The following is a 21,783-nucleotide window of genomic DNA, read 5'->3' on the forward strand; positions in this document are numbered from 1 at the left end:
AAATCGTTGTGACCTTATGTAGGTTAAATAAAGATTCATCTCCGATTTGCCTTCCTTGGCTTTGAGTCCCATCTGAGCTCTTTCCGCTCTGCCTCCCCCTCCATGATGCTTTTCTTGACCACAGTGTCTGGATATGGAAAATGCAGGGCTGCAAAATGGTGCTTTATATTTACTATGAATTTGTATGTGTATAAATTTACATTGGCTATGTGTGCATGTATTTAAAATAGACCAGAACAGTATAAACCAATCTCATAATAGTTATGGTGAGGAGGGGAAGCAAGTACCTGGAAGTGTAGGTCAAAGGGTACTCAAACTTTTCCACAGTGTTCTAATTTTTTTTTTTTTAAGATTTTATTTATTTGAGAGAGAAAGAGAGAGCACAGAGGAGGAGAGGGAGAAGCAGACTTCCCACCAAGCAGAGAACTGAACTGAGCTGAAGGCAGATGCTTAACTGACTAAGCCACCCAGGCGCCCCCTAATTTTATTTTTTAAATGAATGTATTATTTTGTATAACTTTTAACAGGTAGAAATACATAGACATAGACATAGACATAGAAAGAAAGCTAATAAGCCAAGATATTAACAGAGGCTAAATCCAGGCTGTGAAATGTTAAGCATATGTTTCTTCTTTATACTTTTCCTTAATTTTCAAATTAAACAAAAAGTGGATTATGGTCAGTGATCCCCATCTCCCAGCTTTAACAACTTGGTAGTCATACACAGTCTTCTCTTTTGTCCTTGATGGAATTTTGGTCATATCTTACATGTTGCATTTCTTCTTAGGAGTTTCTTTGTATGAAAAAGATATGGCTGGTATTAGCTAAGTTTAAATTTGTAAAAGGTTTGGAGAGAGAGGGAAAGAAAAAGAGAAAGACCACCTGTTTTAACACTCCCATCCCTAACCTGGCCACGAAGGAGGGAGCTGAGAGGAGTGGGGTCTGGCTCCAGGGCTCTCCTTCCAACTGCTATTTTGGGGGGGGGGGGGTCTCAGGTGGCTCTTCTTTTGTGTGGCTGATCTGTTAGTCAGGATAAGGATAGGTTATACAGCCATTACAAATTAACTCCCCAAATTTCCGTGGCATGACACACCAGAAGAGCTTATTTCTTGCTTGCATTGCATGTCCAGCAGAGATGTGGGGATATGAGCACAAAGCAGAGCACAGAGCTCTGGTCACTCAGGGGGCCAGGCTGATGGCACCCATCACCTAAAACAGCCCTTGAAGGGACCCACCCCGCTCACTGTCGGTTGGCCAGAACTGGACAGACGCCCCCTCCTTAACCACAGAGGCACTGAGAAACGTGAAGGAGCACATGGAGATTCGTTGAGCAGAAAATGTTCCTAACTCAGCTGGTTTGTTTGAGCATTACACCAGATAGACTTGGTCGTGAATCAGAGTGCCAGGGAAACAGGCTGTCTGCCCCTCCATCTTGCTGTGGCTCTCAGTGTGTGTGTCAGAATCATTGGAAAGTCTTTTGGAGGATATGTGCCCTGGCCCTTCCATGAGCCACTGAATCAATGGTTGGGGTGCAGGACCCTGGCAAACTTTTGCTCATCTTGATCCCAGTAAGTTCTCGGGGACAGGAAAGGGAAGGAAGTGTCCTTCAGTCACCCACTGGATGTGGGCCAAGAGCCTCTCCAGGCATCTTCAGCTTATTTTTAAAAATCTGTTTTCATTTTTTTTTTTTTTTAAGATTTTATTTATTTATTTGAGACAGAATGAGAGAGAGCACATGAGAGAGGGGAGGGTCAGAGGGAGAAGCAGACTCCCTGCCGAGCAGGAAGCCCGATGCGGGACTCGATCCAGGGACTCCAGGATCATGACCTGAGCCGAAGGCAGTCGCTTAACCGACTGAGCCACCCAGGCGCCCAGTATTAAACCCTTCTTGGAGATGAGAAAACGGAGACCCACAGAAGTTTGATAATCTTGTCCTAGTCCACAATGGGGCCAAAACTTGGGCCCTGGTAACCTTACTACGGGATGCAGTTTTCATTGTCCTGTTGTCCAGATGCTTTTCCTGGGTCCTCTTCTCCCTTTTCCTCATTCTGTCACCTGCTTGCACACAGACTAGAAGTTAGTAAACCATCCTCAGTTACAGTAACATGGGCACCAGATTTCCTTGGGCTTCTATAGACCAGTCTTGCTAGCATGGTAAGACAACACTAAGTGAGGGCAAAATGAGTTTTTTCATAGAGAACAAGTGACCTGTATGTGTATTTCTCTTGATTTGAGCCCAACAGAGCATCACTGGTAAAACCTATCGCCCTTCCTCTCTGTGGTTTGAGGAGGGGTGATGTGTGGGATCCAAGGCAGAGAACCCGCAGAACTAGGATTCTTTTCATGTCCTCTTTGGAAACTGTTCCAGGGACTCTAAAAGGGCTTTCTGCACATTTGTGCCATGGAAATTGTGAGGTAACTTTTTCAGTTGTGGGCACTGGTGTTTGCTTCTCCATCCCTGGCCTCTCTTCTCCAACCCTGCTTCGAAATTCCAGGTCAGGCTGCTTAAAGGCAGACTCATGGCCATCAAGAAAGTAGCTGACTCCCTTTGTTGGAAAGCTGGTAAGAAATCAGGAAGGCAGCCAAAACTCTGACCTCTTCCCTGATGTGGCCATTTTGATAATTCGGTCCAGGTTCTTCAGTGGTCTGTGGAACAAAAGAGAAAACAATGCACCTAGCAGATCTTCAGAGAATGGAAATGCTGTTGGGTTTGTTTCTCTTCTGTTTTGTAATCCCCTTCCTCTTCCATTTCAGCCTACATGAAATTGCCCTGACCAATAAAAATACGACTTTCCTGGAACACGGCATAAATGAGATTCATAGGAACAAATGTATCTTTTCTGTAAATAAATTCTGATTCCTCATTTGTCTGAGGGTTCCAAGAAAAGTCTTATGAAATCTCCAATAAGAGAGCGGTTCTTAGCAAACTCTGGACTTGGAGGAGGCTGCTCTCCGAGAAGCAGAAGGGCCCAACTGCCCAAAGCTCGTTGAGGAGAGCTTTTGCAGCCCAGCAGTTCTGCCTGTTTGCAGGGCTGAAACCCCCTCACCTCAGCCAGCTCCATTACACAGTGAAATTGTGAATCACCACCTAACTGCCTGAAATGACAGCCGCCCAGTGAACAGTGCTGCACATCGTAAGCCGAGCAGACTCCTTCTCTGGCTGGTGACCGTATTTCTAATCCTGCTCAGGACTCCCGGGCCACCTTTCATTCCTGCGTGTCACCCGTCTGTGAACCACATTCACAGATGACTTCATCAACTGCGCAGTCGTCTTGTCTGCGTCCCTGAGCTGTCCTGGGAGATGGAAGTGTCCATCAGCTGACCCGTCTTACACTTGTCCTAGCCTCCCTTTTTTCGGTGGACTTCCTCCCACTTGGGAAACCCTGTGCCCGCCCCTCCGGATGTTTGTCTTTGGCAGCTCCATTTCCAGATTCTTTGTCACCAGCATCTCGCTGTCTGGCTGCCATAATCTCGTAGGCTCCTGATCTCTCATCTTTGTATTTACTTTCTTTCATTTGTTGGCTTTTATTTGGCCTGCAAGGGCAGAGAGATAAGCTAATGACATTCCTCTGTTAAAAGCACACTCACTGATCTGTGAAAGGTCCCTCGCTTAACTTATTTACTCCTTTTATATCCCATTCCCTTTCCCCGTCTTGCATATGTCTTTATACACCGTGTTTTGTGTCTTGTTTTTAATTTACATAAATGTTTTTGCGCTGTAGACTCCTTTCTCCCACTCAGCACTCTGGATCTGTCCGGATTGCTGTGTACCCCATCGGGTCTGATGCGCTCGTGGCCACCTCGTAGTCTGTAGGGTCCCCCGCCGCACGGACCGTGCCCGACGACAAGACTTTCCACTGCCTGCCACCAATTTTAAGATGATCTCTTTGTTCCTTTTTCCCCCTACGTTTGCCTTACAGTGTTGCTACGTATGCAATTATGTTTGCATCCTCATTTTCCATGTAGCACTAGTGGCATAACAAACCACCCCCAACTTAAAGACCTTAAACAATGATTTATTCCTATCTGGAACCCCTTGGTTCCCCAGAACCATGCATTGGCTGTTCTCGCTTAGGTTCAGATGTGGTTACAGTCAGATGGTGGCCCGCGCCAGAGTCCTCTTGAAGGCGTCCTTACTCGTAGGTCTATGGGGACGAGGCTGTCGTCTGGGGCCATAGCAGGGACTATTGGTCAGATACACCTGCAAGCATCCTCTCCAGGTGGCCCGGGCTTCCTCACAGTGGAGTGGCCGGCTTATGAGAGCCAGCATCCCTAGAGGGAGCGGGCAAAGCGGATCCTCCTTTTCTAACCTCGCCTCAGAAGCTCTGTAGTACTACTTCCGCTATATTCTGTTCATTAGAAGCCGTCCCTCAGGCCAGGCGCGGGCAAGGGGAGGGGACTCGGACTCCATCCCTTGATGGAGGGAACATCAAAGAACTTGCAGGCATCTCTCCACACTGCCGCACCTGGTTAGAACCCAGGGTGACGCTTCAGTGTTAGGACTCAGGTGCACCTCCACTTCTGGAAGACACCTCTATTTTCTTTTCAGATACTGTTTCTCCGTCCTCTCCTGTGTTCTCTTCCTCTGGAACTCCTTTAAAAGTATGTTGGGGCCTTGGTGGGTCACTTGTGGTCTCAGGGACACATGCATATTTTGTATCTCTTTAGCTCCCTGTGCTGTGTTCTGAATTAATTTCTGTGCTCTGTTCCAAGTCACTCATTCTGTTTTCAGTTTTAACCAGTTGAGAGTTTAACCAGTACGTTGATTTTATGTCATCGGCTACATTTTCTACTGGCTTGTTTTTCTCGTCTACCTATTCTTGTTTGATGATATCTGCCTGTTTTTGTTTCCTAATTCCTTACTTTTTATAGAAAGTACTCCTTTTAGGGGCGCCTGGCTGGCTTAGTCGGAAGAGCCTGCGACTCCTGATCTTGGGGCCGTGAGTTTAAGCCCCACTTTGGGTGTAGCGATTACTTAAATAAATAAAAGACTTAAAAAAGAAATTAATCTTTTTATCTTGCAGAGGGCCCTACACTGATTATGATATAGTTTGCTGTTTGCTTTATTTTCGTTTCTTCTCAGGTGGCTTCCTCTCCTCCTGTAGATTGCTGCCTCTCCTGGGTGATCGACCCCGTTGCGCAACTGCCCCCCCATGTCCAGCAGCTTCCAGTCACCGGAGCGTTAGGTCTCCTGTCCCCCCATGATACTGGGTGATTTACAAATTAAGTCCCTGAGGCAGTGACCGGCTGGCGAAATCCAGACCAGTTTTAACTCTTCATTTCTAAGTGGGGGCCCTGTAGTACACAGGTGCTATAGATTTGGACTCAGCACCCTGTGTCCTGGGTCTGGGATTTTGGCTTCTTATGGTTGACCCCTGGGCACAGTTCTAGGGCTTCTTTCTGGCTTCCTGCCAGCTAGTGTGAGGGTCACAGAAGGGCAGGGCGGGAAGTTTCCAGGCTTACGGAGGAGGATCTGAGCACAGACGGCCTCTCAGGGGCCCTCTCTGGCCCTCCTGGCCCCACACACTGCACCCTGCTCTCCATTCCCAGGGCTGCTGCGGCACCGCCTCCCTCCTAACCTCTGTAGCTTTCTTTCCCACCTCACTTCTGGCACCTGGAGATTTCACTGCCTTTCCTTTAACCTTGGCAGTGAATTTCTTTCTCATTGTTCCTCTTTTATGCAACATTTCTATGCATCCTTAGCCGGAGGAGTGCCTGTTTACTTTAGCTGAGGCTGTCATGCGCTGGAAATTGTCATTTGTTCTGTATCCAGACCCTTATTCCTCCCGTTTTCAGCCTCCTCATTCTTGTCCTTCATATACCTGCCAAAGCTGAGTCTAAGCCCTGCCAACCTTCTCCAGCGTAGACAGGCCACCTCCCCTTGTGTATTTGATAGAATTTGGCTTTTCCGTTCTGTTCCTTCCATCAATACTCTTCCCTCCACTTTGCATTTACGAATGTGCCCAAATCTTTCTGCTAATGCCCTAAGCATGTGCTTTTCACTGTTACAGTTTTAATCCGGTTTTTATTCTTTACTATTATTTTCATGAGGTCTCCAGAGTTTGAAGAGAACAATGCATTTACTCAGTCTACTGTCTTGAATGAAAGAGCTCAGCTGAGTTCTCAGTGCTGCTGTGTAAGCTTTTTTTTTTTTATTCTTTGGTCCTCATTCAGCTTCCTTCCTCGTTTCTGACATCTGCTATTCCCTCCCTCGCTCCTAGCAAAGGACCTCAGCTCTTTCCTCTTAGAGAAACAAACCATCAGATGGGGGCCGTTCTGTTACCCATCCTCTCTCTCCCATCTGCAAACTCACCTTTCTTACTGCCTATCCTCACCTTTTTCCCTTCTGTCCTGGAGCAAAATCACGGTCTCATCTGTCCTCCGTTGATCCTTCAGTTCACCTGGCTATGTGTGGGCTCTCCTCCCCGCCCCGCAACCCACCCCCCCCGGCCCCTACACCTAGTGCCTTGCCTCTTCCCTGGGCAGCCTTATCCACACACAAAATTCTTAAACGGTATACCCAGTTCTGATCTCCTTCCCTTAGGTTATATTTCTAACTGCTGACTGAATATCCTTACTCACATACTCCATGGTTTTCTCAAATTCAGCATCTTTATTTCTCTCTGGAAAGTCTGCTCCTTCTTACGTTTTCCCCATTGTGCCAAGTAGTGCCCTGATTCGCTGAATCACCCCGGCTACCAGTTTGGGTTGTTTGTGTGTGTGTGTGTGTGTTTGTTTGAACTTCCTTGAATAGTTCCAGAACTGCACACTGGCCATTACAGTAGCTACTGGCTACACACATCTATTTATATTTGAATTCAAGTGGACGAAAATAGAATACAATTAAAAATTCAGTTCTTTGGGTCTAGTAGGCACACTGCAAATTCTCAGTAGCCACGTGAGGCCAGAGCAGCTGTAGATCAGCATCGCTGTTCCCGGAAGTCGTTGGGCGCCGCTGCTCTAGGGTGTATTTTACCATTTCTGTTCCCATTTCGCTGTGTTGGAGCCTCATCATCTCTCTCGACTCACCCCCTTTTTCTTGCTCATTTCAGTTCATTCTCTTTTCTAATCAAATGATTTTTTTTTTTTTACATAGGGAGCACGAGTGAGAGAGAGCGCGCAAGCACAAGCAGGGGGAGCAGCAGGCAGGGGAGAAGCAGGCTCCCCTCTGAGCAGGGAGTCCGATGTGGGACTAGATCCCAGGACTCTGGGATCATGACCTGAGCCGAAGGCAGACACTTAACCAACTGAGCCACCCAGGCTCCCCTCAAATGATTTTCTTTTTTATAAGACCCTTTACTCCCTTTGAGACTCATTAAGTTATAAATGAGAAATGCAGAGTTCTGGCATTTTAACGTCATTTCCTTACTTGAACCTTTCAGAGTCCTCCCCAGCCTGCTCCACCCTGCCTCTGTTTGCCTTTTCCTTTTTATTTGCTTGATGAACAACTACATGACCTCCAAGATTGAATCCCAGTGTTTCCCACTGTGGCAAGGCAGAAGAAAATGTGTCTTTTAGACTTGGATGCTCCTGTTGATAGCCCTTTTCAGAGTGCATTCACATTGCAGTGTTTGGCTCAACTCCAAGCCCCTATAAAACAAAAATTTTACCTTCATACTCTATCATGTTTCCAATATATGCAAGAGATTGACTCCTTTTTTTTTTTTTTTTTTCTGAGAGAGAGAGCATGTGCGCATGATTGGGGGTGGGGAGCGGCAGAGGAAGAGGGATAGAATCATAAGTAGGCTCCAGGCTCAGTGTGAAGCCCGACATGGGGCTCAGTCTCACCACCAGCGATCATAACAGCCGAAATCGAGAGTCGGACACTTAACCGACTGAGCCACCCAGGCACTCCTGCAGCAGGTTGACTTCTTTTCAGGGCATCTAGATGAGGACTGGCTACGTGCTCACTTCAAGAGAAATCAGAAAATGGCCACTCAAATCACGTTCTGTGTTTTGTTGCCGAACTCCGATTGAGAAAGCCTGGAAAGGGTGATGAATGACCTTCCAACAAGTATTGATTCCTTGTTTTGGGTAGCTGTGATTCCTGGCTACCCCCTGACTCCAAACCACATATTTTGTAGAGACAAAGGTATTTTCTTTAATATTTTCAGTGAATGCAGGTATATTATTTAATTATCCCAAACTCAGTGGCTTAAAACAACAGAAATTTATTCTCTCACAGTTCTGGAGTCCACGCAGTCAAGGTGTTGGCAGGGCTGCGCTTCCTCCAAGGGCTCTGGAGGAGAATCCTTTCTTGACTTTCCAGCTTCTGGTAGGTCCTGCAGTTCTTTGACTTGAGGCCAATCTCAGCCTCCATTTTTACTTGGCCTTTTTCTCTGTGCCTCTGTCTTTTTCCCCCCCCCTTAAGTAATCTCTACGCTCAATGTGAAGCTCAAACTCACAACCCCAAGATCAAGAGTCACATGCTCCACCAACTGAGCCAGCCAGGTGCCTCATGTACCTCTGTGTCTTAAATTTCCCTCTCCTTTTTCTTACAAGGATACAAGTCATTAGATTTAGGACCCACCCTAAATCCAGGATGATCTCATCCTGAGAGTCTTAATTTAATCATATCTACAAAGACCGTATTCCAAAATGAGGTCACATTCACAGGTACTGTGGGGTTTTTTTTTTTTAAAGATTTTATTTATTTGACAGAGAAACAGTGAGAGCGGGAACACAAGCAGAGGGAGTGAGAGAGAGAGAAGTAGGCTTCCCGTGGAGCAGGGAGCCCGATGTGAGGCTCGATCCCAGGTCCCTGGGATCATGACCTGAGCTGAAGGCAGATGCTTAATGACTGAGCCACCCAGGCACCCCGGTATTGTGGGTTTAGAACTTGAAGCTGTCTTTTGGGGGAGGGGGGCGGTGAAGGGCATGATGCAACCTGCTAGAGTGGTTAAGAATAGGAATGAAGACAATCACAGCTGTGTCTCTCCCCTCTCCCAGGCTTCACCTAAGCTGAATCAGCAAATTGGCTGTAGCCTTCATTTCTGTGCATTTATTCATTTAAATTAATTAAGACCCCCCACCTCCAAATCAAGAAAAAAGAGAAGGCTATTTAATCCAGCTGGCTGTCTATCTTCATGACAAGCTCACTCCACTCCCTTCAGCTGGATTTTTTTCACTGCCTAACAATTACCATTAAATGATAAAGCGTACACCAAAAATAAACCTGTTTATCATTCTGTAGTTTTCAAAGGCATTCTCCAGGTCTAACGCTTTTTAAACGAAAATGGATATTTAGATTTAGAAATCATTTTAAGCATGCATGCCTGTGCACAAACAAGCCATGGAGAGAGAGGAAGAAAGAATATTAGGTACCTTCTCTGTTTTTATTTTTCAGTGCCATCTAAATTTTCCACAGTGGACATGTTTTACTTGAGTGATTAGAAGAAGAAACTTTTTTTCAATAACATGGGTAATTTTAACGCACTTTTAGTAAATTGCCCAAGACAATTTATTTATATATTTTAATGTAAGGTGAGTAGGCCACTTGGCATTGTAGGAACCGACCACGGATTATTCTGTGAATGATTTGGATACTCTTTAGATTTTGGAATGGTGTTAACATTGTCAGTTATTCAGGACCTCATCAGACTTTGATAGCAGTAGCAGTGGAAATCCCTGGTCTCCGTTAGGGAGGTTTCCCGGGTGCCAGGAAGCAGCTTGATGGGAAAGCAGGCCCTCTCTTTGCCATGCAGCCCTAACAAGGCATCTGCACTATACCTCTTCTTGGTTTGTTGGGGACCAGTCCAGAATAAGCCCTGTCAGCTCTCACCAGCAATACCCTCTGGCTTTAACAAGCATGTGTTTTTCTAGTCTTTAAACTATTTTGAGGTCTGCCCTGTTTCTGGTGTGCTATGAGGACGACCCGTGTTTCCATCAACCCCCTGTTACTGGAAGCTGCAGCAGAGCGTGAGGCACTTTTTAGCTGTTACACCATTGAATGCAATTGGCTCTGAGGGAATTTTCCTATTTTGGCTTCTAATATGTTGATGAATTATTGAAATCTCAATTACTTTTGGTTCCCAATTTAGCAGGATGGAGACATCCAAGATATTTAATATGAAAAGCTTTCCAGTTGCTTTTGGAGAAGGGTTTGGTGTCAAGGATGTGGTTGCATTCCTCCTGTCTCTGGGACTAAAGTGCTGTGTGGCTCCAGGAGTCCCTTAGGACTCGGGGTGTGAGCCCCCAACTGGGAGCATCTGCAGATCCTGGGAGCCTATCAGATATGCACATTCCACCTACTAAATCAGAATCCCTGGGGATGGGACCCTAGGCTCTTTAGCAAGCCTCCTGGACATTCTGGTGCACTGACAAGTTTGGAAAGCCCTGACTTAGATGTCCCGGTGCTAATTCTTCCCAGCAGGACCTGGTGCCCATTTGTAGGGACCCATGGGTGCTATAGTCAGTTTGCCCTTCAAGGTAGACATTGTACCTGATGACAAAACTGTGATCCAAGTCATCAGACCAATTTCTCTCAATTATTTTCACTTCCTTGGAACACTTCTCACTTTGGAAATCACTGAGCCATAACCATAGAGAAGAGAGTCTGCACATATAAGTTCTGTGCAGGTAAATGTGTGTTCTAAATGTAATTCAGAGGACCCTGGGTTTCTCTTTTATGCAGAAAGACTCTGTAGATATTCCTTCCCGCTGTCCCATGGATAATCCCATCTTCAAGTCTCTTGGGGGGAAGCTGCAGGTGCATCTGTGTCTTGCCCTTGGCCTCTCCTCCTTGCTAGTGCCTTCGGCTCTTCCACACCGTGCAGTTCTCCCAGTACAGTGTCACCCTGATGCCTGTGCCCTCGTGCAAGCTGTTCCCCCACCCCCAGCTTGCTCAGCACCCCCATCAGAGCCGCCCCTCCTCATCTTGTCCATTGTGATCTGGTCGCTTCCAAGACTCTGTTCAAGCACCATCCCCTCCTTCCCTGTCAACTTGAGATGGAGGTACATTCTTCCCCTTTTCAGCTTCCTACAGCACCTTAGGTGGATATTTACAGCATTAATGTGCACTTGCATTGAAATGATTTGTTCTCTCTTCCTCTGAGCTTTGAGTTCCAGGCGAGTGGCGATTTCATCCCGGGTTCTCCATCTGCAGTGCCCAAGACGTTCAGGCCCATGAGGCAGAATGAACAAACATTCCTTAAAGATGGTCCTTCCCCCTCTGCTGGAAGCCTTCAAAGCCTTAGAAAACATTTTTAGATCATACCTGTGAAAAACAGATGATGGCCAGCCAGTGGCAGGTCTAGTTAAGAATACAACAAACTTTTATGTGGACTCAACCAAGTTAGCTTTAGTTAGGTTTTCAGTGAAGCTAATCTCTTCATGGAAATGAAAACCCAGCCATCTGGCTACTTTGCTCCTTGGCCAGGGAAGCCACCAACTGTGTCTAAAGTTTGCATTATTATTTCAGGTTCGAGAGCTTCAAACGCGACTACAGAGCGTGCAGGCCACGGGGCCCTCCAGCCCTGGCCGCCTCACTTCTGCCAACCGCCCAGTTAACCCCAGCACCGGGGAGCTGAGCACAAGCAGCAGCAGCAATGACATTCCCATTGCCAAGGTGAGCGCCCGGGGACGGGCGGGAAGCCTGCTCTTTTATCTGGAATCCGCACCAGCCTCTACCAAGCTTGGCCACTGTGCAGGCCTGGGATGAGCTCACAGGGTGCCGAGGAGCTTCCCTCGGGTCTCTCACAGGCCTCCTACGCTGGGGCTGCAGGGAGAGATAGCCCGCTGGTAGTTTTGTCTGTCTTGGCTGTGACCTGGATGCCAACTCTCCTTAATCAGCCAGCGGGAGCAGGTCACAGCTGACCAGTCGTTGTGGAAAATGAGATATTTTGTCAGGTTCTACCATAGTAAGGGGTGGATGGATAGTTCCTCTGGGGGACTGAGATTCAGCCCAGGAGGGGACCCTGAGTAATGGAACAGTGATCGCCCTTCTCATAGGACCAACAGCCCTGGCTGCAGAAAAATAGATTCTGCTGGACAGGCCAAGGCAGTTAGAGGAGCGGCCCCACCCCTGCACACATGCTGAGTCTGCCCCAGAGGGACTGTAACAATGACACACACACTCTTCCCTGGTGGGCTGCCGGTCTCTGCAGGGGGGCGGGTTCTCAACCATCAAGTTGGATAAGTGGGGTCAAACCATTGTTTCTCAACTAGAAGTGATTCTGTCCTCCCCCAAGGGATATTGGGCAACGTCTGGAGACAGTCCTGATGGTCACCGCTAGAGTGCTGGTGGCATCTTGCGGCTAGAAGCCAGGGGTGCTGCAAACAATCCCACAGGGCACAGAATAGCCCTCTACAACAAAGAACATCCAACCCAAGATGTCACGAGTGCTGAGGTTGGAAAACCCTGGGTGAAGCAGATGGTGGAAAAATTGGATGAGTGAGTTATTTTTAGGAAATTGACGAATTGGTTTAGTCGCCATGACTAAACAGTAGCCCTGTATAAGCACAGTCTTCGACGGTTTATCTGGACAGTGATATGTCATTTTTCGATAATTTTTTGTTTTTCTAGATTGCTGAGAGGGTGAAGCTATCGAAGACCAGGTCCGAGTCTTCGTCATCGGATCGGCCAGTCCTGGGATCAGAAATCAGTAGCATTGGGGTGAGTGTTCGTGAGATGCAAGACAAGAGAGTGCCCAGTAGGGCTACACAGATGGCAGATCGTAGGTGACAGAACTTCCCAAGTTCACCTCCTGTAAACAAGTTAATTATAAAACAAGTCATACCCCATTTCCTTCCAGAGGATCAGATTAAAGGGTACAGTGGTTTCCTCATCGGAGAATTACTTCTTCAGCTATAAGGGAGTTTCTCTCTTTCTCTACCTGCAAACTGTCCGAAAGAAATGATTTAGGTCTAGTTACTGGTGATGGAGATGAAAGTCTTAAAGTACCTGCTCTGTATCACCCTGCTACCCCTGAGACCGAGCGGGTCAGGGAGCTCTGAAAGAATTTTACCTTTCTCACATGCCTCTTAAAAGGGAACGTGCTCTCCAGTGAGGATGAATGCTGCCTTTGAAGCGTAGCCCAATGCTGGGAGAGACCGGAACCTTCTCGCTTAGTACCAGGGTTTTCATCTGGGGAGCCTACAAACCCCTTGGGGCTGTAAGAGCTGATGGATGGTGAAAAGGGAGTCGTTTTAGTTCCCTAAGGAATATTTTTTTAGGATTGACGATGAGGCTGAGAGAGCCAGCTATTTGATCCCCAGGGGTGGGGAAAGCTTGAACAGTACTTTTAAAGCCCTAATTTAGAATTATGTGCTGAGAAAAATTGCCTGCATCCAGATTCGGTGCCAAAGCCAAACTGTGAAAATAAAGGAGCCGCCTGCTCTCTTTGGCTGCAGCAACCAGAGACGAGGGCCTGGGGGACGGGGGCACAGGGGGCTCAGGAAGGGGAAGGGAGTCCAGACTCTGTTCAATATCCAGAAATTGAGGAATTCTAAAGAGGCATGCTCCCCCAGGTCTGCTGCCCAGCAACACATGCCTGGAGGATACAGCTGTGTTTTGATCCTGTTCATGTACTATTTTCACAGTAGTTAGCTTTTGATCATAGAATCCTATTATACAGACTGAGAAAAATCAGGGTCACCATCTTCTGGTGCCTGACTGTCGAGGAATATTGGCTGTAGATTCTTCCGCATGCAAAGTCCTGTCTGAGGACCGGTCCCTAAAGCGACCACTGTCTAGAGCGGGATTCGTGCTTACCTGTGCAGGTATCCAGCAGTGTGGCGGAACACCTGGCCCACTCTCTTCAGGACTGCTCCAACATCCAGGAGATCTTCCAAACACTCTACTCACACGGATCTGCCATCTCGGAAAGCAAAATTAGAGAGTTTGAGGTGGAAACAGAACGGTTGAATAGGTAAGGAGAAATCCTGTGTATTTGAACTGCGGTGTTGTGGGGGTGGGGAGCTGCCCTCCTTTCCCTTTCAAAGATCAGTTCAAGTTGGCTTAGGAGCTGGGACATAGGGAGATGCTGTCAGCCTGGTGGGTGGGGACTTCCCATCTTCTTCTTCAGCAGAAAAGCGCTTACCGAAGTTGGGGCTGGCTTCATGGGCGTTGTGTGACCTATGTGTTCAAGTGCACAAGCCTCATGTTTGGAAGGATCTCACACTTGGCTTTACTGCTCTGCTGTCACCGTTTTAATTTCTTGGGGCACCTGGGGGGCTCCATTGACTAAGCATCTGCCTTCAGCTCGGGTCCTGATCCCGGGGTCCTGGGATCGAGCCCTGAGTTGGACTCCCTGCTCAGCAGGGACCCTGCTTCTCCCTCTCCCTCTGCAGCTACCCCTGCTTGTATGCTCTCTCTGTGTCAAATAAATGAATAGAATCTTGAAAAAATAAAAATAAATTCTTAATTTATGAAGCAGGGCTCCACCTTTTCATTTTGCACCGGGCCTTGCAAATTTTGTAGCAAGTCCTGGGAGCTGTTCGTATTGAATGACAAGTAGGTCAGAAAGACAAGACGGCTACCAAGCATGCAGGCCTGTGCTGCCAGGAACTACAGAGAGCAGCTCTGGAATGTTGAGTCAGCATCCTAGGGGCGCCTGGAGCTATCAGGAACCAGCAAAGGCAGTCTGATCGAGGCATTCTGGGATTGACCAGGCATGCTGGTCTAGCCCTCCCTGCTCCTCCGGAGGGTTGCCTAATTTTTACTTATGTTCTTTGCAAAAGTACACAACCCTCCGTCCCTACGTTCTATCCCACTTAGTCCTACTTAGAATCACTTTCTAAGTAGCTCTAACTGTCCTACTTAGAAAATTTTTCCAGTTTTATGGATTCTTCCCAAATCTCATAACAGAGGTAGTTAGAGTTTGCACTCATGCCTCTTGGCAAAGCCTGGCTTGTAGGTCATCCCGGTGATGGGAGTTGCTGAAAAAGCAAAGAAGGACCAGGGCCAAGTCCTGGTAAACCACTGACTCAGAATGGGTCCTGCAGGGGCAGAGCGCACTACTGAATCCTATCCAAGTGTGGCGTGGCTGCCTTGACCCACCAGCCTTCAGTGGGAGAGCACAGTAAGAATTTGAAAGGCTCGTGAACTCACCAGGAAGAAATGTGGATGCCGGTCCCCCTCCACGGTTGCCGAATGCCGTTCCCCTGGTGTCTGGCAAACCTGAATAAATTGAATTACCATATTAGTCCTCCCTGATTTGAAGCTGTTTAATATAGTGCTTGAGGACTAAGGAAACGTAGCAATCTAGGTCATTTCAAATCTGGAAATTAAATGGTTTCCTTATTAAATCCAAAATACTTGAGAGTGACAATCCCGATGATTACCTTGTAGCAGTAAAGAAGCAGTCCTCTCCGTACCAGGCTGGGGGGTGCTTAAGAATTGAATCAGATATGCCCTTTGCAATTTAATGAAGTCAGATGCCTTCAGGGGCCCTCTGTGAGTGAGGATCTCCTCTCCACAGATTCTGGGACTTAACAAGCCTGCTTTGTGGTTGAACTTGGGGGAGGTTCCTTTCTCCTCCGTTCTGCGCACCTAGGAGACGCCAAAGAAAGGGGAAGCATTTGGTCCTTGTAGCTCACGTTATTATGGTGTTTCACAGTTTACAAAGGGTTCTCACGACTACTTAATCTTCAACTTGGGAGGGCAGAACAGTCCCATTTTGCAAATGAGAAAACAAAGGCTTCGATGTTGAGCAACTTGCTTGGAGTCCAGAGCTGTTAAATAGCCCAGCTGGAATTCTACCCCTGCCCTTGGACTTCCCCTCCAGTGTTTTCCCTATGGCCATAGCTACAACTAGAATGTGGGAATAACCTTAGACTCTGTTATTAAACTACCTACCTCAAAGTTGGAGGCCTTGTTACACCCCCCAAAATGAGAGCCCTTAGCTTTTTGATTGTGTGTGGGGTAGGGGGGTCATACCTCCTCAAAAATGTTTCCTGACTTAACAAATCTGTTTTAAGTACGTACTCTGTGCTCAGCTATTTGTCATGCAAAGGAAAGTAAGACAGACAAGGTCCCTGTCTCTCATGGAGCTTCTGTTCTGTTTGGGGAGCTATACAAGAAGCAAACAGAGATCATAAGAAAACTCCCCGTAAACAGGGCACTGTGGTAGCATAGGGGCGGGGGGGGGTGATTATTAAGTAGGGCTCCACGTCCAACATGGCCCTGGATGCAGTGATTTAATTCCCATGCACACACCCATTTATAGTACTCTGACCACCAAGTCTTAAAGACACAGGGGGTTTCACACATACACAACGCAAGGGACTCTTAAAATGGTAAGGGGCCTGCACGCCATTTGCCTTGAGGATCAATCTTAGGACCACTAAGCAGATGAAACTCTTTAGGCCGCTCACAGACTCCTCGTGACCGATCCCATCTTAGAGGCCTTCTCAGGCAACACCCCACTAACAGGCTACTCCTTCCTTCTGAAAATGTTCTGTCTCACTTGGGGCATGATAGATCTCTACTGGTTTTCTTCCTGCCTTGAAGGTCATTTCTTCTGTCTCCTTTGTTGGCTCCTCATTCTCTATGAAGTCTGTGGGGGTTGGCGTTGCCTCGGGACTCATGGCTGTCCTCCTCTATCAGCACTTCCCCTGCTCCCCGGTGTGATTTTATCCAGTCCCATGACTTTAACAGGCATTTACATTCCTCTGGCTCTCAAATTTCTTTAGCCCAGACCTCTCTTCTGAGTGCCTGTCTCATATCTCCAGCTGTTTCCTGATATTTCCAATGTGGATGTCACACCAGAACCTCAAATTTAACATTACCAAATGAGACTCCTGTCCGCCGCCCATTCAGAGGCCCTTAGGGACAGTTTCTTACTCCTGGATTCATCTGTTGCTTCTGCTCTGTAGTGAGTGGTTCAGAGCACAGGATCTGAGGTCAAACTGCCTGAAGGCACTTAACCCTTCCGTGCCTCTACTTACTCTTCTGAGAATGGGGATAATCATACTTAATTCAAAGGGCCACGGAGGGTTATTGAGCAGGGGTTTAACAAATAGTAGCTATTACTGTGGCACTGCTTCTTGTTTGTCCCCGTGGAGTGTGGCTTATTGAAGTGCACCTGTCCTACCTCTCCTGAGGGCCTGAGGTCACGTGGCTGGCTCCTTTCCCTGGTGGATCCTCAGCACCTCACGCGGCACCCGGCACATGGTGTGTTGCCGGCTGGGTGGGAATTAACCAGGGGGCCTGTGTGTATTTCCAGTTCACACAGAATTTAGTGATTCTCATACTTAGGGTTGCTTCCTTTATTATCCATGTCAGTTACGTTTGCTAAAACCGCTGACGAGCTCACATCCTAACACGCGTGTCTGGCCTGGGTCTAGATGAGATGGCTCAACTATCGGCAAATGAACTGTAATCCTAATGTGAAGTCGTGAAAAGAGATTTTTCTTCCTTTGTAGCCGCATCGAGCACCTCAAATCCCAAAATGACCTCCTGACCATAACGCTGGAAGAATGCAAAAGCAACGCTGAGAGGATGAGCATGCTGGTGGGAAAGTATGAGTCCAATGCCACGGCCCTGCGGCTGGCCCTGCAGTACAGGTAGGAAGTGCAGGCCCTGAGTGCCCATGTGCAAGGTTGGGGGGCGGGGTTAACTTAGAAATGCATGCCCAGTAACCTGCCTCAAAGTAGAAACCAGGCTTTTAGAGCACATACGGAGGGGGTTGGACCAGCAAATACCAATGTGATACATACTGAAAATCCATTAGCACCTTGTGGCAATTAAGAAAAGAAGAGTAATGAGTATGGTATAGGAAAATTGAGATGTTTCTGCCAGCATGTTCAACTTAAATATTATTTTATTTATTTATTTTTAAGATTTTATTTATTTATTTGACAGAGAGAGACAGCGAGAGAGGGAACACAAGCAGGGGGAGTGGGAGAGGGAGAAGCAGGCTTCCTGCCGAGCAGGGAGCCCGATGCGGGGCTCGATCCCAGGACCCTGGGATCATGACCTGAGCCGAAGGCAGATGCTTAACAACTGAGCCACCCAGGCGCCCCCAACTTAAATATTATTTTCTTCAAGTAATATCACTCAAAACATTTATTTTCATATTTATATATCCATTTGCTCTTTCCAGTCTTTTTTCATTGTCCTATATATTTTACATTGTTAGAAATCTAGGACATTCTGTTTCTTCAGTTTATGGTGGTTTTGTTTTTTGTTTGTTTGTTTTTAAAGATTTTATTTATTTATTTGACAGAGAAAGAGATAGCGAGAGCAGGAACACAAGCAGGGGGAGTGGGAGAGGGAGAAGCAGGCCTCCCGCGGAGCAGGGAGCCCGATGCGGGGCTCGATCCCAGGACCCTGGGATCATGACCTGAGCCGAAGGCAGACGCTTAATGATTGAGCCACCCAGGCGCCCTTTATGGTGGTTTTGTAATGTTGCTTCAGGGTCTCCCTGCATTTTGAATGGCTGTATCCCCTGGATCAAGTTTATATTTTGTTGTTTTGTTTACTCAGTTCTCTAAAAGACATTTAGACTTTTGCAGACTTAGGATATTAAAATACTTTAATATCCTAATAAAATAATTTTATGGTGAATAATGTAATACAGATAATACCTTCATTCTTTTGAATATTTTCCTTGGAATAAAATCTCCAAAGCAGGAATTAATAGGTCAAAGGATATGAATATTTTTGTGGCTCTTCAGGCATGCTCCCAGTTTTTCCCCATAAAAACAAGCCAGTTTAAATGACTGTAGTTCATTCATCAATGAGCAAGTGGTATATGAATGTTCCACTTCTTTTCAGCCTCATCAGCTTTGGAATTTATCTGTTTTTAGGTTACTATTTGTTTCATAGCTACAAAGCTATGCATTACTGTTTTCAGAGGTTTCTTTTATTAGTGGCACCCTTTGGCATATTTGCCAAGATCCCAGAGTAGTGACTGTACCTTATTCTTAGCATCCTCCGAAAAGATCAATATGTTTTAAGAAACTTTGTTTCTTCACAAAACAAAATCAAACCCCAAAACCTATGAGACCAGGGGCGCCTGGGTGGCTCAATCGGTTAAGCATCCGACTCTTGACCTCAGCTCAGGTCTTGATCTCAGGGTCGTGAGTTCAAGCCCCATGTTGGGCTCTATCTATGCTGGGCGTGGAGCCTACTTAAAAAAAACAAAACACATGAGGGGCGCCTGGGTGGCTCAGTCATTAAGCGTCTGCCTTCGGCTCAGGTCATGATCCCAGGGTCCTGGGATCTGGCCCCACATCAGGCTCCCTGCTCAGGGGGAAGCCTGCTTCTCCCTCTCCCTGCTGCTCCCCCTGCATGTGTTCCCTCTCTTGCTGTCTCTCTCTGTCAAAATAAATAAAATCTTTAAAAAAAGAATAAAACACATGAGACCAAAGCTAGAGCACAATCATGCTAGTTTACAGACACACCAAAGCAAGCAGATAATCCACGTGTGATAACTCTTGAAACAGGCTGTTCTGCAGTCTGCCTTTGATCTGTGTGGATGAAGCAATGTCGCAGGATCTCTAACCTGAAAGATGGACTACCCATGAAAAGAGGAGCGTCCAACACCCGGGGCACTAGCTAGGATGGGGTTTATCCTTTTCTCTTACCTCTTAGTGAAAGAAGATGAAAGTGAGACAATAGACAAACAGATGGTCTGTTGACTAAATGTTGAGTAAAGCAACATTTCCCCTGCTTAGCTGAGAGAAGCTAATCGGTTATTTGCTTGGCAGGGAAATTTCTGCACTGCAGGCATCTTGTCCCGGACTACTCAGGCATTACGCACACATTCCACTTCCTGTGCCGACGTGGGTCCCTGTGGGTCCCATGTGGCAGTGGGGAAGGGGTCCCTCCTAGATCCTATACCTGGTGTGTCCAGTGATGACAGGCATGAAGAAGAGAGACTGATTTCTTCCTCTTAGAAATTCACATTTGTCAGAGATTTCCTAAGTGTTTCAAAGGGCAACCTTACAAGCATCTGGTAGAACCTTCTGTGATGATGGGCCTGTTACCTGTCTACGCTGTCCAGTGTGGTAACTGCTAGCCACATGTGGCTCTTAAACATACGATATATGGCTATCGCAACAGAGGAACTGAATTTTTCATTTTACTTAAATTCTTTTTACTTTAAAAAGCCACATGTGGCTAGGGGCTACTACAGGTCTGGGTCAAAATAGTCTTCTTTCTGGGGCCTTCTTTCTTTCTTTCTACCAATTATTGTGTAACTATTTCTTGTGGCACAGTTTCTAGGGTCAGGAAGCTGGGAGTGACTTCTCTGGGTTGCGTTCCAGCTCGGAGTCTCTTAGGCGGTCCTGCTCAAGCGGTCAGCCAGGGCTGTGTCATCTGAAACCTTAACCAGAGCTGGCTGATGTGCTTCTAGGGAGGCTCATTCACACAGCTGTTTGGTGGAGTCCTCAGTCCTTCACTCACTGTTGGCTGGAAGCCTTAGTTCCTCACCACATGGGTCTCTCCATGGGGCTGCTCGAGAGTCTTTAAGACGTGGCAGCTGGCCTTCTCTAGAGAGGATGATCCAAGAGAAAAAGTGAAGGGAGAGAGAGAGGGAGTGACCAAGATGGAAGTCACGATGCTTTTAAATAACCTCGTCTTAGAAGTGACATCCCATATCCTCTTAGTCACATAGACCAACTCTGGTACAGTGCAGAAGGAGCTAACACAAGGGTGCAGATACCAGCATATGGGATCAGTGGGGGCCATCGTGGAGGCTGGCTACCATAGGCATATTACCTTTCCTTTTTAGCCGATTGTTAAAGAGGCATTAAATTGAACTCTCCCACTTTCATTGTTCCCTTGTATTTTTCTACATCCTAGTTCAAGTATGTATTTGTTTTGAGAGATCGAGAGCGTGCACTTGGGTGCAAGTGGGGGTGGGGAGTGGCAGAAGGACAGGGAGAGAGAGAATCCCAAGCAGGCTCTACACGGGGCTCGATCTCACCACCCTGAGCCCAAATCAAGAGGTGAATGCTTAACTGACTGAGGCACCCAGGCGCCCCTAGATTCTAGTTTAAAGTAAAAGTTTAAGTTAAGTAGAAAGGGGGGAGGGTGGGCAACATAGCAGAGCCCCAAGCCCTTGGCTTTATGCAGGAATATTTGCGGGTCTTTCCTCACTTGCATGGACAGCGAGGTTGGAGCTGCTTCCCCGGGGGCGCAGTGCCGCCCTGAGGAGGCCCACCGTCCTCTGCCAGAACTGAGGGTACGCTGTGCTTCTGTCCCAGTGAGCAGTGCATAGAAGCCTACGAACTCCTCCTGGCACTGGCCGAGAGCGAGCAGAGCCTCATCCTGGGGCAGTTCCGGGCGGCCGGCGTGGGCTCCTCCCCTGGTGAGTGTGGCCCAAGTCCCTCCCTCCCTCCCCGTGCCTTCTCAGCCCCTGCCTCCCTTGCTCCGTGGTGCCATTTCGCTGTTGGCATTGGAACACCTCCCGACGACACGAAATTCGCTTGTCAAGTGTGTTTTTCGTTTCTTCCTCATGACTGAATGAGTAAATTGTTTATGTTGAATGCAGCAAGAACTGGAGTGGAAACAGAATTACGGACAAGTTAAAACAAACAAGCCCTCTTAGGAAACATACCCTCCCAGGCCAACAGTAGGACCAGATGGAGCAGGAGGCCCACAGTTTGTGATGAAAGGGACCGACTTTCCCACAGCCTCTCTGGGATGCTGATTGTTAAGGGTCCCTTTGCTGCCCACGTGGCCTTTGCGGAGACTCGCTGCTTCTTTTGGCTGCCTGGCCTCAGGTTTGTTCTTTTGGGCGGTTTTGAGGCATGGGCTCCCCGTCTCTGGTCTCCAGGTGCCTTGTGAACACAGAGGAAGTGGTTTCTCACCCTGCTGTCCGCTGCAGAGGGCTC

General features: G+C 47.3%; 1 protein-coding gene across 2 annotated transcripts in view; it reads left to right on the forward strand.

The window, feature by feature from the left end:
* Positions 1–21,783, forward strand: part of MCC (MCC regulator of WNT signaling pathway) — a 396,253-nt gene that overhangs the window by 335,013 nt on the left and 39,457 nt on the right. For both annotated transcript variants that reach the window (XM_035015375.1, XM_035015386.1), the window contains 5 exons: positions 11,420–11,566; positions 12,524–12,613; positions 13,720–13,868; positions 17,365–17,505; positions 21,154–21,257. In XM_035015375.1, the coding sequence (XP_034871266.1) occupies positions 11,420–11,566; positions 12,524–12,613; positions 13,720–13,868; positions 17,365–17,505; positions 21,154–21,257 (631 nt within the window). The remainder of the gene's footprint in view (positions 1–11,419; positions 11,567–12,523; positions 12,614–13,719; positions 13,869–17,364; positions 17,506–21,153; positions 21,258–21,783) is intronic.

Source organism: Mirounga leonina, unplaced genomic scaffold, assembly GCF_011800145.1.
Source record: "Mirounga leonina isolate KUSES-001 unplaced genomic scaffold, KU_Mleo_1.0 Mir_104, whole genome shotgun sequence".
Classification (NCBI taxonomy): domain Eukaryota; kingdom Metazoa; phylum Chordata; class Mammalia; order Carnivora; family Phocidae; genus Mirounga; species Mirounga leonina.